Source organism: Habropoda laboriosa, unplaced genomic scaffold, assembly GCF_001263275.1.
Source record: "Habropoda laboriosa isolate 0110345459 unplaced genomic scaffold, ASM126327v1 scaffold648, whole genome shotgun sequence".
In the NCBI taxonomy this organism is placed as follows: Eukaryota; Metazoa; Arthropoda; class Insecta; order Hymenoptera; family Apidae; genus Habropoda; species Habropoda laboriosa.
The window spans coordinates 837,431-853,025 of NW_017100857.1; the positions used below are offsets into that span (position 1 = coordinate 837,431).

Sequence of the window (15,595 nt, forward strand, 5' to 3'; positions counted from 1 at the left end):
GTTAGCAACTTATTAGCCTTAACTTAGATGACGACTCTATTTGCAAATAAAATTTAATTTAACATTTCAAATTTTCACATTATTTCGAATGTGACTTTAACTGTTTACTCGAATGTTTTTAAATACATATTTTTTAAAACAATCATGCTTCAAATTGTTCAGTCTCGTCACTTCTCAGGTGACACGCGACTGATATGGCAAAACTGCAACGTCACCTTACAGGTGACATTAAAAGCTTCATCGAGATACGATATCTAAATTTTCAAACCTATTAACAAAAAAAAAAAAGGAAAAAAAAATTGCACGTTCACTTTTCAATATTTATCATACGTTAAAAAAAAATTAGGAATAAATAAGAACTCCTAAAGAACCTTCTCCAAAGAAAAAAAGGAAAAATAATAAATTCCATATTTACTTTTCAATATTCTTCAAGCATTAAAAAAATAAAAAATAAACTGACCACTAAATAAGCACAAGTAAGAGAGCACCCAACCTAAATTCCCAGGATAAAAATTCCTCAAATAAATCAAACACAAAGAACCAATCCATCAAGGCTTGAAAGTTCACGAAACAGCTTCCGCCTGGTCCCCGCTCAAAAGAGAACAAGTTGCATCGAAGCGACGTCATTCAAAGCTCCAACACTGTGTGAGCAGCTTCGAATACATTAGATGATAATGAACTGCTTGATACTTGGTAACGCGTCGAAGGAAGGCACCCACGTCCCTTTTGTATGTCACAGGCCCGTCTCAGGTATATAATAGTTTCAAGAAATTGGATACACGCTCGTCCCACGTATCAGCATGGTCCGAAAAGGGCCTGGTGCACGGACACAGGGTTCCATGACCTTTTTAAATAAGCCAGCGCCTTTTATAGGGGCGAGCATCACCCCGGTGAATAGGTGGAGCACTTTATCATACCATCAGAGGGCAGAGAAAGTAGACGAGAAGAGATCTTTCTTTCTTTTTTATTTGAATTACAGCGTGTAACAAAGGTTCCAGGACTCTGAGGTTAACCCTCTGTGACTGCTCAGAAAATTTTGAGCAGCGTAGAAAGGTTTTAACTGCTCAGAAAGTTTTGAGCTGCACAGAGAATTTGTAACTGCTCAGAAAATTTTGAGCTCCTCAAAAAATTTCGAATTGCTCAAAAGATTTGAGCTTCCCGTAAAATTTTGAGCTCTCCAGAAAATTTCGAACTGCTCAAAAGATTTGAGCTTCCCGTAAAATTTTGAGCTCTCCAGAAAATTTCGAACTGCTCAAAAGATTTGAGCTCCCCAGAAAATTTCGAATTGCTCAAAAAATTTCGAAATGCTCAGAAAAATTCGAATTGCTCAAAAGATTTGAGTTTCCCAGGAAATTTCGAATCGCTCAAAAAGTTTTGAATTACTTCGAAGAACTGAGAAGTAAATAATTACCGATAATGATCTCTGCTGAGCAACCTCGCGAGATTATCTAATTTATTTTGCAATCATTTTGCAATCTAAGTCCAGGGAACTTTGTTACTATTTAGGTCAGAATATTTCCAGATCGCTTACTTCATCCGTGGAATGCGTAAAAAGTATTCTCAAGGATCTTCAAACCTTGAAGAATTTTCAACCAGATTTCACCCTCTCATCTTGTGTAATTCAAACAAATAGAAAATAAACATTTTACTTTCAAATGAATTCGTTAAATCCCTTCACAAAAATGGTTACATCACAAATTAAATAAGAAAATAAACATATCACAACGCGGTTTAAATAAAAAGTCAAAAAAAAAAAAGCAGTCTCACTCGGAAGAAAATGAATAACCCTGAACCTGACTCGTTTCAAAGAGGAACGTAAGTACAAACGTGAATAAAGAAACTCCGCAACCGGAAGTCAATTTCGTGGAGGATCACGGGTGCACGTGTTTTCAGAAACGTTCTATTCTTCGGTCGACGAGGGTGTCCTCGAGGAAGAGGTATGTTAAATATTTTCTGGAACGAACGGATCTTGATGGGAAAACAATGGACACGCAGTGTAAATCTTCCCTCTCTGTGGGACCTGGTTAGCGATCGAGTGATACGGTTTGGCTTCCTCGAAGGACGAATGAATGGACGACGAAATTGTGAATGTTTTAGGAGAGAATGACGTGGGTAAATTGTTACGACGTTCAGATTGAAAAGGTACAATAACGTGGAAATGTTATTAGACACTTTTTCTCTTGACTTAGAGTTAGAGATAGATATTTGAAATTTTTTTTTTTTTTTTTAAATTATCAAGCTGATTAAAAAATTTCAACATAATTTAAAAAATCTAATTGGAGGGAATTTAAGTGTTAGGTCTAGAGGAGGGAAAATAATTTATGAAATTTCTGGTTCAAGGGAATAATTGATTTATCAAAATTGAAGATTAGGTTTTTTAACAATCTGAAGTAATTTGTTACTACTGAAGATGAACTGATATGATAATGAAATGATAAAATTTAAATTAATTCCAGAAACGTACATTTAAAGAAAAAACTGTAAGATACATAATTCCATAAATTTTGCTAATTATCAAATTTAATGCTTCATTTTCCAATCAAAAAAACTAATCGTAAATTCATTATTTTTATAATTATCAAATTCGTAGAAGGAAACTGAAATATTTCTCGAAAAGGTTAAAGAAAAGCATACTATTTTTCCAAGAACCCAACTGTGCAACAAATTCTACGCAACAGAATGTTAAACACCTAAAATCTCATTATCAGAGGCCACGCTAATGCTACCGATCATTAATCATCCACCACCTAGAGGAAAAAAAACGTTAGGAAGAAGAAGGAAAAGAAACGCGGCAAGCAAGAAGCATCGAAATTGCCTTTAATCCCCGGCTAAGTTTCGCAATCGCGTTCGAGGGGGAAAATCCCAACAGGTAGATAGAGATACGCGTATACGTAAGATAGAGCGCGAGGGAAGACGTGAAACTGAAGAGGTCCACCGCGATTGGAGGCATTCTCGAGGGGAAAGTGTTTAAACGTATTGACGTCACTCGTACGCGAGATATCTTTCCGTGGAATCGACCTCCTTTCGAGGTCGACTACACCGGATTACCGACTATTACTCCGCTATTCCCGTGAACAAAAAGGAAAAGAAGAAAAAAAAAATCGAATCGGATTTTACAACGGTGGAGATTGTGCATGCACACGGTGCTCGAGAGGTTCGTACTTTAGAGCTGATTCTTAACGGGTTTAGCCCTTTGAAAGTTGAACAATTTTTCCTGGATTTTTCTAATTTTCTTTATCTCCGTTTGGGAGTCAATATTTGAAAAAAAAAGTTACAGTGGGTTTAGTAAAATTTAACTCTTTGAAACTTGAGAAATTTTTCCTCTATTTCCCTAATTTTCTTTGTCTCTATAACTTCCACCGAGTTTAGTTAAATTTAACCGTTTGAAACTTGGGAAATTTTTCCTCTACTTTTGTAATTTTCCTAATTTTCATTTGGGAGTCAATATCTCAAAAAAAATTCTACCGATTTTAGTTAAATTTAACCCTTCGACCTGAGAAATTTTTCCTTGAAATTTCCTAATTTTCTTTATTTCCATTTGAAGAAAAAAAATAATCCCCTGAATTCAGTCACTTCAAATTTTCAAGTTTTATTAATTTTCCCAACACCAGGATTTCCATCAATTTGTTGCAATCTTAGATAATAGTTACTCCAAATTTTTATACACAAACTAATTGAAAACTGAAAAGGTTAAAAAGTCCGAGTGCTCATTGAAGCGCCTAAGGGCTAGCCTCGAACAATTTGCTGCTACATTGTCGGATATCTCCTCGTTGTGAAATGTTTTTTGCGCAGCGTATTAAGTAGGAGATTTCGCAACGTCGACATTTCTTCCACAGCGATTCCTTTTATCTGTTTAACTGTGCAAAAGGAGAAAGAAAAAAAAAATATACGGACTGCGTGTAGTAGCTTTATAACGCACCGCGTATTTTACAGCGTGAGATTTCTTTTTAGCTCTTCGATCGGATTCCTTACCGTCGAAGGATTCTCGAGATTTCTCGACGCTGTTAACGAGATAATTGAGACGAATGGAGATGTGTACAGTGCGGATTAGCAATTTCGTAAGCAACCACTGACGTCCATCGAAAGTCGATATTTTTTTCGAAACGATAATTGGAAAACCGAATTACCTTCCGTCGGACATATCAATTCCTAATACTGCTCCATTACTTTCCAACTTATTCAAAACGATCAAAAACTACACATTTACATCTTTACACAGATCGCACAGCGAATAGATCCATAAAATCATCTCGTTACTTTAAAAAACAAGAACCTTTCTAACAATATTACTTACATGAAAATCTCGATTTAATTAAATTTCAAGTTTTGTTATTTCCACAAATAAACGGTTAACAAAGTATAATCGCAAAAAGTTGAAAAAACATCGCAAGACAGTTCGTTCAACTGGGCAAAATTAATTTTATCACTGGAAACAGCGGCAAAATTAATTTTGAAGTTCACCGCGATACCTAACCTCAAAACAGAAAAAAAGGAAACACAAAGCTACAAATATTACTGCTAAATTTACTCGATAAACGAAGAGTGAGTAATTCAATTACAAACGAATGACACGTCTCGTATGGAAGCAATTCAGAAAACCGAACGACACTGGATCCGGTTTTCTCGGTATTCGCGGTTCTCGGTAAACGCGAGGAAAGAGCAAAAAAAAAAAATAAAGCCGCGGGAGTCTGGTTATGGAAGCGTCACGATAGACGGTAAAGTACGTAGTGCTGCGCTGAGCGCGCGACTAAACGCTTTTTCCTGGTACCGGATGATGTCTCGCGGGAGCAAAACGCGCGTACATAATCGACATGTTTACGAGGCGTCGCGAATAATAATGGCGAGCGATCTCGCGTGTGTCGTGACTCGCGACACGCGACACGTGCACGGATTTTCATTCATAAATCGCTGGTTAAACTGTACAGGCGGCCCGAACACACCAGCGTGACTCATCTCTCCACCTCCTCCTCCTAACTCTCTTGCGTATAATATACACGCCTCTGGAGGGACTGTGAGGTAAGCCAGACGAAAATAAAAACCGATAATTGCCGTTTTTACGCATTTCCATGCAAATTCACAGTAGGCGTTGGTCTCCTCTGTGGCTTTCAATGAATGTCACGTGGACGGTGAGACGTGCAACCGGAAGTGACTCGGGAGAAAGTATATACGCGCCAATGGAAATTGGGCGAAACGGTGACAATGGAAATGTAAAGTTAATTGGCGATTCTCTCTTTTGGGGGGTTTTTGTTCTTCGAAGTGACTAAGGTATTTTTTTTCGAGGAATTATTAATGGGATCTTCATTATCGACATTTTTGTTGTTACTAGTGGACACTGTTATATCCACCATTAGTGGATATAATTTTCGTAATTGAAGATGGAATATGCGTAATAGGTTAGAAAGTCAATACACGTGAAATAGAGTGAACTAAGGAAATCGAACAGAATTATTGCGCAATAGATTGAATTCTCGATTTCTATGTGCATGTTTCTTTTAATTCTCTACGTACCATTGTTTAAATTTTCCATGCATAGTTTTTCCAATTTTCCATATACACAAATTTTAATTTTCATGATTTTTAAAATGTTACACATTTTTTTAAATTTTCTATATACAACATTTTCATGCAAAGTTATCAACAAAAAATAAACGACACAAAGCGCGCTAATCTTTCTATCAGCGGAAATAGACGGACAGATTAACGAAGATAAAGACGACGAGACGGTAAGAATGTGAAAGATATCATCGATCACGCTGTGTATTATAGTTTCTCTATTTAGCGACAATGCTGAGTCGAGGGGGCATCGACGATGAGAGCGCAACGACGAACAAAACGATCGTCTTTCTCGCGAGGCTAAGAGGCAGGATGACACCTCTTGCCTTATGACCCGTTCATATTGCTCTCGCTAAACTTAACCCTGCCTTCGTTTAACTAAACCCTCTAATTGGTGGGTTAACGAGCGTTAACTCCGGGCTTCCTGTCAGATTTAACTGTTTTCCTTCGGTATCATGCCTGACAAAGAATACTGCATTTTTTTTTTTTTTCTTCCAAGGGGTAGAAAGCTTTTCTCTCTTTCGAGAACAATCCACTCGCAGGTTCGTTGATTGACGACGTCGAAAAAGAAGAATTCAAGTATTAAAATTCAAGGCACGCTCCTCGCGTAAATAAAAGGTACTATTCATTTCGTATAACAATATATACCAATTACAATAATTCCTCAATTAAAAGATATTTTATGAGTGAAAAAATTATTCGAGTTGGTGTGTCACTGTAATTATTTTTAGCAATGTTAATAATGCTTCTAACGAACGCCTAATTTATACGGCACCGCCATATTGATAAACAAGTCGAGTAGGCTATTATACGGTGAAGCTCTCAATGGCTACTTTGTCTAACGATAATCACTCGGAACAACGATCCCTCGAGTATTACGAGCGACGGACAAAAGGGAATTAGCTTAACTTCACGAATCGAGATTTATCGCGTAATTTAGCTATCGAAGTTCCTAACAATTCGTAGAAGTTATTTCCGACCGAATGTCAGGATAAACTTTGCAACAATCAGTTTAGGGAGCTTAATGGAGGCATTAGTCACCGAAATACGAAAAGAGGTTTTGAAATACTATGTAAAATCATTTACGTAATTACCTGTAATAAATATAAGCGCTTAAGAACTTTCTGACGTTCGAAAAAAAAAAAAAAAAAAAAAAAAATTTATTCGACAGGTAAGGCGATACGAGATTAAACGCGATAACGACGCTTCTTAGAAATGTCGAGGCGAAGACGTCACCGTCGGTACGCCCTCAATTACAAGCTCAATTGTACGCTATCACCGTGAAACGCTCTCCACTTTCGCACTTAATTTTTAATTAGTATTTTAATCTTACCTCGTGACCCTACTTAACCTCCTCCCCTCTCGTAAAGTAAAAAAAACTTCGATTAAAATGTTGGATGTATTAACGAAGAAATGGCGGTAATTTTATCCCGCCTGGACTGAGGTAAAATTTCCTATTCCGAGAACTGCAACTAAGTTCAGGGATAACTCTAGTTCAACCAATATCGATCGACTTTCGACCGAGACACCTGGACGGAGTGCACACACAATCGACGCTCGTTCATGCCCGATTCGTCGAAACATTCCTCTTTTAATCGATTCACATACAACACATTGAAATACTATCAGTCCAATGTTATACAGTCTGAACGACAGAAGGTAGATTGAAAAACAAAACGAATTGGTGTTATCAAACTGTATTGCTTACCATAGCTTTCTCCTCTTTGGTCAGTTGCCATGGGTCGTTTAGGTTAGATGTCGGCGGATACAGGGAAAACATGGTGTAATTGTGGTCATCGACGATGGTGTCGTAAAAGCCTGCGCTAGGCACACGTTGCGTCATCTGTGAGCGTGTTTTGCTTTCAAAACTTCACAACGAAACAAAAAGATGAAAAAAGAGGAAAAAAAAGTTTCTATATATCTCTCTCACGGCAGAGTTAAACTTCTCTCAAGTACGTGTTGAACGTGAGCCAAAAAGCACTCGCGAGGTGGCACCTTTTTCTCGTTCACCGATATCACGTTCCGTTTAAAGTACCACTAACCGTTCGATGAGAAGTGACACGTACCAGTCGGCCGTTTCCGTCACTGTCACGTACAAGTTCAACCATGCAACAGCTCTCAGTCACTGTATATTCGAGCTAGTGTCGCGTGTGCTTACGTATCCCAACTGAGCCCGCCAATGTACTGGGAAACTATATAGAAAGACCGCCACTCGACCCCCCACCAATCAACGTCGAGCTAGCACCGCGTGACGTCATCGCCATCTTGATTGCTGATTCGCGCGATAGCGCGCGGCCAATCAACGTGCCCCGTGTGCGCCCGGGACTGTTCGTATCGCGGCGAGTTCCATGGAATCGGGGAACGCACCACGGAGAACTAGATCCCCTTTTCCAGGTAAACGTACGCGTGCGGTCGTTAACTTGCATAATTTCATAAACGACCGTATAACCGGGCAGATCTTCGTGTCATTTAGCTTGCTATTTTAGTTCTCCTTTATGCTTCGTCTTCTCTAACCATCGGTTTTAAAAGGGCGTTTCGAAACCCTTAACAAGTTGCGACGCGTTTCTCGAACGGTCCGCGCATGCGCGCCAATTACCCGCTCAACTGCACTAGCGACAGAGAAACGTCGAAATATAGAAACGTAACGATTCGTTAACGCAACATTCTAACTCTTTCACATTTTAATCAGATACGAAAGAACGCGTATAAAATGCGTATCCTTTTCCTACGGCAATTAAAGTTACATCGAAATACCCGGATAATATGCATTAAAATTGCACAGTTCGACCATAATCTACACTACAAATCGTATGTAACAACGGGTCGAGTGGATGCATACACAGGCAACGTATAATGCATAAATATTTCAGAATAACAATCGACCATGGTTTTTCCCACTTTCATAAACAACTTCGCGAAGAACATACGAACGAAGTGTGTTACAGTTGAACACAATGCAAGGATAGCAGAGAAAAAATATGTCAAGGAATTACTCAGGGGGGATTTGGTCCGTAACTATGTACAAGCTCAAGGCTCCGGCTCTCGTTGCAGAAGTTGTTTCTCCTCGTTTTAACGCGTTCGGCCTGTTACGACGTCGTATTCGGTTTCGTATTCGTAACACGTGGTTCGTCCACGGTCCAGATTCGCGAGTCTGCGCGGGAACAACGAAAATAGAGAAACTTATAGTGACGTACAGCGGTGGCATCGGTGGGATCATTTGTCACGAGAGCAACGATGTTTCTTACTATTTCGGTACTGGGAATCCCCTCGTGCGTGCACCGGACCTCTTTGTTCTTGTTTCGATAAACGTACACACGGGGCGTATACGTGCAACGAACCCAGCTCGGATTCCCCTGGTCCGGTGCAACGTACGCGTGAACGCACTTTGTTCGGGAGAAAAAAGAAAAAACAGAGAAAAATACACGCGGTCAGACTGGGGACTGTGTGTATCGCCATGCATCGAGGACCGGCCGTATAAGCGATTACGGAAAAGTGGCGCGTTATAATTGACATGGCGTAAAATTACTGTCACATTATTTTAAATCTTATCTACGAGCTAAAAGCACATAAAAGAAATTCTTTTTTTCATTTTAATATTTATCAGGTCGTGTAATACGAAATATTGGATTTCTAATCGTTTCAAATTGACCGCTCGAGTGATTACTCGAGTGTTGAAAATTTATGAGCCTTTTCATTGCATTCTTTTCATTTCGAGAATTTAAGGCTGCATTTTGATTGAGTTTCTAAACCAATTTTTATTAACATTTGCAAAACGATTAGTTCACGAAATATTAATTACGTATGGAATTGTTCTTTTTACGTTGGTTAAATCGAAAGAGCTTATAGACCAATGGTTACTTTCTTCACAAAGATAAATGGTATTGTTTATACACGCTGCAAGTTCCGTCTTTAATAAGAATGTCTTTCGGTATCGCTCGAACAGGTACAGGGGGAGCCAGGATTATGATTTACGACCTTGTTTTGCACGCTTGAAAAATTACACCGCTTGTCAGAGTGAAATAGAACGGAGTTAGCCCTTCGATAGTTTCTAGAGGGCAAACAGAGACAATCGGTTCTTTCAACCATCTGCTCCTCGAGAAAAATACGGATATAAACAGATTTACGACTCTGTTTTGGTGGAAAGTCTCGTGACAGACGCGGTGTGTCAACAAGGGGATGATTCATGCGCATTTTAAATAGTCTATAATAAACCGCCCAAATTGCACTTCAACCGTTTCAAATCTTTATACGATTTTTTTTTTCTTCTTCTCGACATAAACGTTTCACCTACTCAATCAGGAATGATTGAACACGGTATAAGGGAGAATTTCGCTGGAATTCGCTCCAATTATCTCAGGTAGAAACGGCTGCGCCTATGGATTGCTTTTTAATTGCTCCTCGAAGGTCGCGTGCACGCGCGCCAAAACCCTCTTAAATAATCGCTGATTGCTAATTGAAGGGTTTCATGCAGAAACGTTCTAAGTGCTAAATTTTCGAACGCTCAGATAACGATAACATTTTACATAATTGCTGTTGGTATCAGAGTGATCCTAGCACTCGACAAGAAAAAAAAAAAAATTATTTTATAAATTCTCAAAATTCAGATTCCTACATTTAAATGCAAAATGTAAATTTTAGGCAAAAAGTGTTACTTTCAAAGGTTCAAGGTACCAGAAAATTGCAAAATTCGTCAATTTTTTAAGTGAAAAATCCCTTAACCCCTTATTGATCATGCGTGTGTCCTGCACGTGCACAATTAATCTTCCGAAAAGTGTAATTTTGTTTAATTATTTTCCATCACTCTTCATACTGCGCTATCCTTTCAATTCTATTGCAAAAATGTAAATCGCAGCATTTTAAACAAATAGTAAACTTATTTCCTAAGTTTAAATGGGTTTAAAAAAAAAAAAAAAAATTGATCATTTTTGGCACTTTAAGTTAAGAAAAATGTGAGCCTTGAGGAATTAAACCCTTCCAATTCACGATCAAGCAATTGCAAATCTTCCGCGAGAGTACAGCTTAAGGAAAACAATCGATTAAATCACGTCGGTCACGTGAGAAGAAAAATCGAACTTTCCATGCGGTTTGCGTATTGCGTCGTCGTTCGCCGTCGAAGACACAAAGGAGTAGAAAATGAAAGATCGACGCGAATGGATCGCGGCTTTGTTCGCCGCGGCGAACAAAGAGACATTTTAATGAGCACGAACCAGGGTTAATCGAATGTTTGTGGGTAAACCAAAAATGGTGGTCGCGGCGCGGCATAACAATGCCCACCGAAAATCGGTACGAGGGAAAGGCGGAAGCCTTGGAACGGTTCTTTCTATCGAGAGGGGAGAGAAAAAGAAAAAAAAGAAACACCGCGTAAACGTAGAGAGACATCTTGAATATTCAAGCGGGGGACAAAGGGGAATCGGTAATCAGACGAACCGCCATGAATCAGTCGGCTACGCTTCTTCTTTCTCGCGCGTAGCCTCTTCTCTATACCCTCTTCGCCGCGGATAGAACACGAACACCGCCTGACCATTCTCTACCGGGAATAAAAAGGAGATACAATGGACGAGGAAACAAGATTATACATCCGTGACTTTGCTGCAGATCGAACGTTTTACCGATCCCCGCGCATCACGTTCCACGGACAAATCGAAAGTTTCCATTTCTCGGAACGGTCGAGAAGGTGCTTAGAACGAATAATCCCTCGAACGAACCTAAGGCTTCATTCTTCTGCAGTTTCTTACGGAGAAAGGACGAGGTTAATAGACGAGGATTCGGCGTTATTGAAATGGTAGATAACGAGCTTACGATTTTTTTTTTTTAAAGCAGGTAATCCTCTGTTTTAGGAATTAAAATTGAAATCGAGGTTCAAAGTGCGAGGCTTGAACGCAAACTGTATCTCAAATTAGAATCGACGTTGTAAGCGAAGAGATTAAAAAGAGGGGAGTTCGAAGAGATTGTAAATTTTAATCAGCAACAAGTGAATGTGATTAGAATTGTGGGTAAAATGGTTTTTTTTTTTTGAGCTGAGTAATGCTCTGTTTTGTAAACTAATATTAATGTCGAAGTTTAAAGTAAAAGGTTTGATGTATAGGAAAAAATTAAAAAAATAGGAATGCGAAGAGCGTAGATTTACTTTCAAATAAATAATCTACAGAGTGAAGTTATCTAGGCCATCGGCGGATACTTTCTAGTCGCTAAAAAATGGCCGAACCTAACCTAGTAAATCTGACCTTCTCCGATCGCTGACAATACCCCCCGTAAGTTGCACTGTAGACCTTCCCCACGCTTAACCCAGGAGCACACGCGCTGGGGTAAAAATAACTCGACAGTTTGGTATAACACTGTCACCGAAAAGTGCGAACTCACGGGCTTCCCCCTTCTTTAGTACCTTTCAAGGACATCCTCCGCCACGAATCGACTGTTTTTGTTTTGAGAGAGAGAGAGAGAGAGAGAGAGAGAGAGAGAGAGAGAGCATAAAATAGCTAAATTTAAAAAAATGAGATTCATCACAAAAGAGAGAGAGACACAGAGATCATAAAATACCTAAAGTTTTCAAATAGAGATCCATCAGAAGAGAGAGGGAGAGAGGGAGAGAAAGAGAGAGAACGATAAAATATCTAAATTAAAACAAAAAAAAATCATCAGATAAAAGAAATTTCACCCCACGCGTCAGATCATGCGAAATATTTCCACGCGTGTGCCCCGGTGTTAAATATGCAAACATGGCCGCCACCTGTGTATCAACTCCCCCTAAGAAGGAACACAGAAAACCTCTTCCCGCACGACCCCCATCAACGCTATCATTTTTCACATCGCATGGTAAAGGAGTTTTCCCCTGGCACCGCAGCTCGCAAATGTTTCTTCTCCGCGTCCGACTATTTGCATTTTATCGGTCGATTTCTCGGCATGAACCCCACCGTTAATGGCGACAGAGATAATTAGGTGACAACAGCTGGCTCGCACGGCTATCTGTTCGTTACATTAATACTGCGCAGTACTATACAGCTACGATCTATGGTTTCGCGCACGACAACCATGCTTGTACGTTTCCTTGTATATTCGGGTAAGTTCAGGTACGTGCACGTGTGTCAGTGGAGCCGCGCGTTTTTAAATGACCACGCGCTGTCACGAGGCGACCGTGTACGGGTTCTTTATAAAACAGCTGTTGGGGACAGCAGAAGCCATGCCAGTCGAAATGCTCAGATCAATACCATCGTCTGCCACGGGAATTTATACGTAGGGTGAAACGGGAAACTGTCCGACGGGGGCGCATGTTTCGACCCTACGTCGAGTTCCAAGTCGAACGAATTATATATACATACTGTATTCCAAGGATTTTATTATATCATTTCGACATCTTATACCGCTGTTATGCTTGGCTAGAATTTTCGTCGTTGTTTAAATCGACGTGTTTTTACGTTACGTGACAGAGAGACAGGTTTAATTTTTATACGCATCCTATTGCGACGAGTGACGCAAGGGAAAGAAAATGGAAATTAACGTAATCGTTCGTGTCTATAAACGCATTCGACGTCAACGCATGTACTGTTGTACAACGCCAGAACCTGTTTTGTCCAGCTGCTCGATAAGAATTGCTCGATGCTCATTATTTTACGTCTGATTACATTGGTTTCCATTAAAAAATAATCTGTTCGAATCTGACGATGTTTTTGATATGTTTGTGGTGAAATGAATGTTTAGATAGGTAGCTGCAATTTAATTTTATTACATATGTATATGTATTTACATAATTTGTTATTTTGTTTTTACAGATTTTTTGATGTACTTGTTTATTATTTAAACGAGCAGTAATAAATATTACTAGAAGTAACTTTATGTATACATCGTTCTGTTGCAACGACGATCATTGATCTGCTGGGATCAGTGAATGGACGTTAATATACAAGACAGCGTTTCATTGGCTAATTCTATAGTAACTCGGAAGTTTATTGGCGATAGTTACACGCGCAGCGTGCGCCTTAAATGGATGCACGGCTAGCTGGGATAAGAATGAAAGTTGTTTATCCGAATATGCACATTTTGTGGAATTCATTTGTGAATAGGTATTTTTTATACACACGAAGACCGCATAAGTATTATTTCTGTGATAAGTCTTATCGTAGGTGCCAACAGTATATTGGAAATGACGAGAATCGAAAATCATGTTTTTACGTCGAACAGTTTATAGCGATGACGCGACGCGACTTATAAATTTAGATCTCAGTGTGTGTACCATCCTCATGTGACGGAACGGTTACATTCCCATCTTAACGATTGTCAAGTACACTCTCGTTAATAATGAATTTTTATCGAGTAAATATACCGTGCAAATTTGCTATCTTATCGTTAAATTTAGATCGAATCTCAGCCTACCGGGAACGCCATCAGACGTGGAAATCACAAGAGATAAGTAAAGCAGTAGCGTTCCGTTTATTTTTCGAAATTCAACGAACGAATTTCTTCCCAGAAATCGACGAATTTATCGTATTCGTAAAACACGAAACGTCCCCGGTAATTGTTATTTCTCAGATCGTTAATTCCTGACAAGACACGCAAACGTCATTTCTAGAAGCGTAACCGTAACTTTTTTTCGGTTACTTTCGTGGACTATCACCCAACAATAAGCCGTATCATTTTGAATAATGCTTAATCATTCATGGAAGTCTACGTTACGTAACGTGTTCGACAGACTTTTATTCGTGGTGTTGTTACTATTCGAATGTTATTTTCAAGAAATTCGCGTAGCCCGCTCGACCAATCACGTGAACGCTGCTTATCAGATACACGTATGCATATGTACGTACGCGGCGTACACATGTAGCACGCACACATGCGTACATTGTGAGGTTGCATAAGTTCCCATATTTACACGGAGAAATCTACCTTTTCTCCGGGGAACGTAACGTTTCTATACAAAATCTGGATAAAATACACGACCGGTACTTACGTTGCTGGGTAGTATGGAGGAATTCGCGATGCTGGAGAGAAAATCATGGCTGACGCGGGAGCTCTGTGACGTGTCGCTGTCGCTGGACACGCTCGAGCTGTCGTAAAGTACGTCCGACACGCCGAGCTTCATGTTTACGTGGTTCGAGGCACAACGGGTTTGCTGTGGTTCGTTCTCCCTCGCGCGAAAGGAAAAGTCGACAATTGGATGCGCGGCGTTTTATAACCTCTTTAGAAGGGTGTATTATACCGCGCACCGACTGAAAGGGTGCTCAAGATCCTCGTTACGGCGAACTCGAAGGCAGCACATACGGATCGCAGGTTCCTTTGCCCGAAACTGTGTGAAACTGCGCCCGATGACTCATACCGTGGGGGAATACCTCGAGGTTCGCGCACGTTCGGTCCTCGGCTCAACGATCTGCCTCGACTCTCTCTCTACTCGCCGAGGCTCCACGAACGTATATGACGTCACTAGCTATTCCCAGACGACCAATCGCCGGGCCACGTTCGCAACGCTCGAGCCAGGGCCGACGTTGCTCATTTTGTCAACGGGTTCTGTTTCTCGGGGCGCTGTCATTAGATGCTAATCACGAGATAAAATGATAAGCATTCGTGCGAATAATGATAACGACAGTAGACACGATAAGATATCGACTAATGGGGAATTATTATTCTTTTAAAGCAATCTTCGAATAAAAAATTATACTTCAAATATATATTATGACATTGAAACATCTGGCCAAATATTTTCCACCTTATCAGTAAACAGAACATTGTCTATATTAAATGATGATATGCAACGATAAGAAGATAGCCGCATCACTAAATATTCCGCATCCTCTAATGCCTCCTTCGTGAAGTTTATCGCTGAGTCATATCTTAGGAATCTCTCTGACCACGTGTATAGCCTAATTTCCGAGCTCAGCTTCATTCTTGCGCCACTTGAAAGGAGCAATGATTGTTTAGAATCATTTTATCCCTGACTGACTCGCAAGACTGTTGCAATGTCATTTCATCGCCTATTCCCTCTTATTACCGATACGTGAAGCTGTTATTGCGTAATCGATAGTGTCATTGGAGCGGAACTTCCCGACCGAGCGTG

The 15,595-nt window shown here is 39.8% G+C and overlaps 1 protein-coding gene across 2 annotated transcripts in view; it reads right to left on the minus strand.

The window, feature by feature from the left end:
• The window catches only part of LOC108577445 (transcription factor kayak), a 37,857-nt gene extending 23,006 nt beyond the window's left edge, over positions 1–14,851 (minus strand). Inside the window, exon 1 of one of the 2 annotated variants that reach the window (XM_017940596.1) lies at positions 14,495–14,851. In XM_017940596.1, coding sequence (XP_017796085.1) covers positions 14,495–14,626 — 132 coding nt within the window. In that variant the 5' untranslated portion in view covers positions 14,627–14,851. Of the gene's footprint in view, positions 1–7,261; positions 7,461–14,494 lie in introns of those variants that run through there. The other variant, XM_017940595.1, reaches the window with a different exon arrangement.
• Positions 14,852–15,595: the final 744 nt, after the last annotated feature.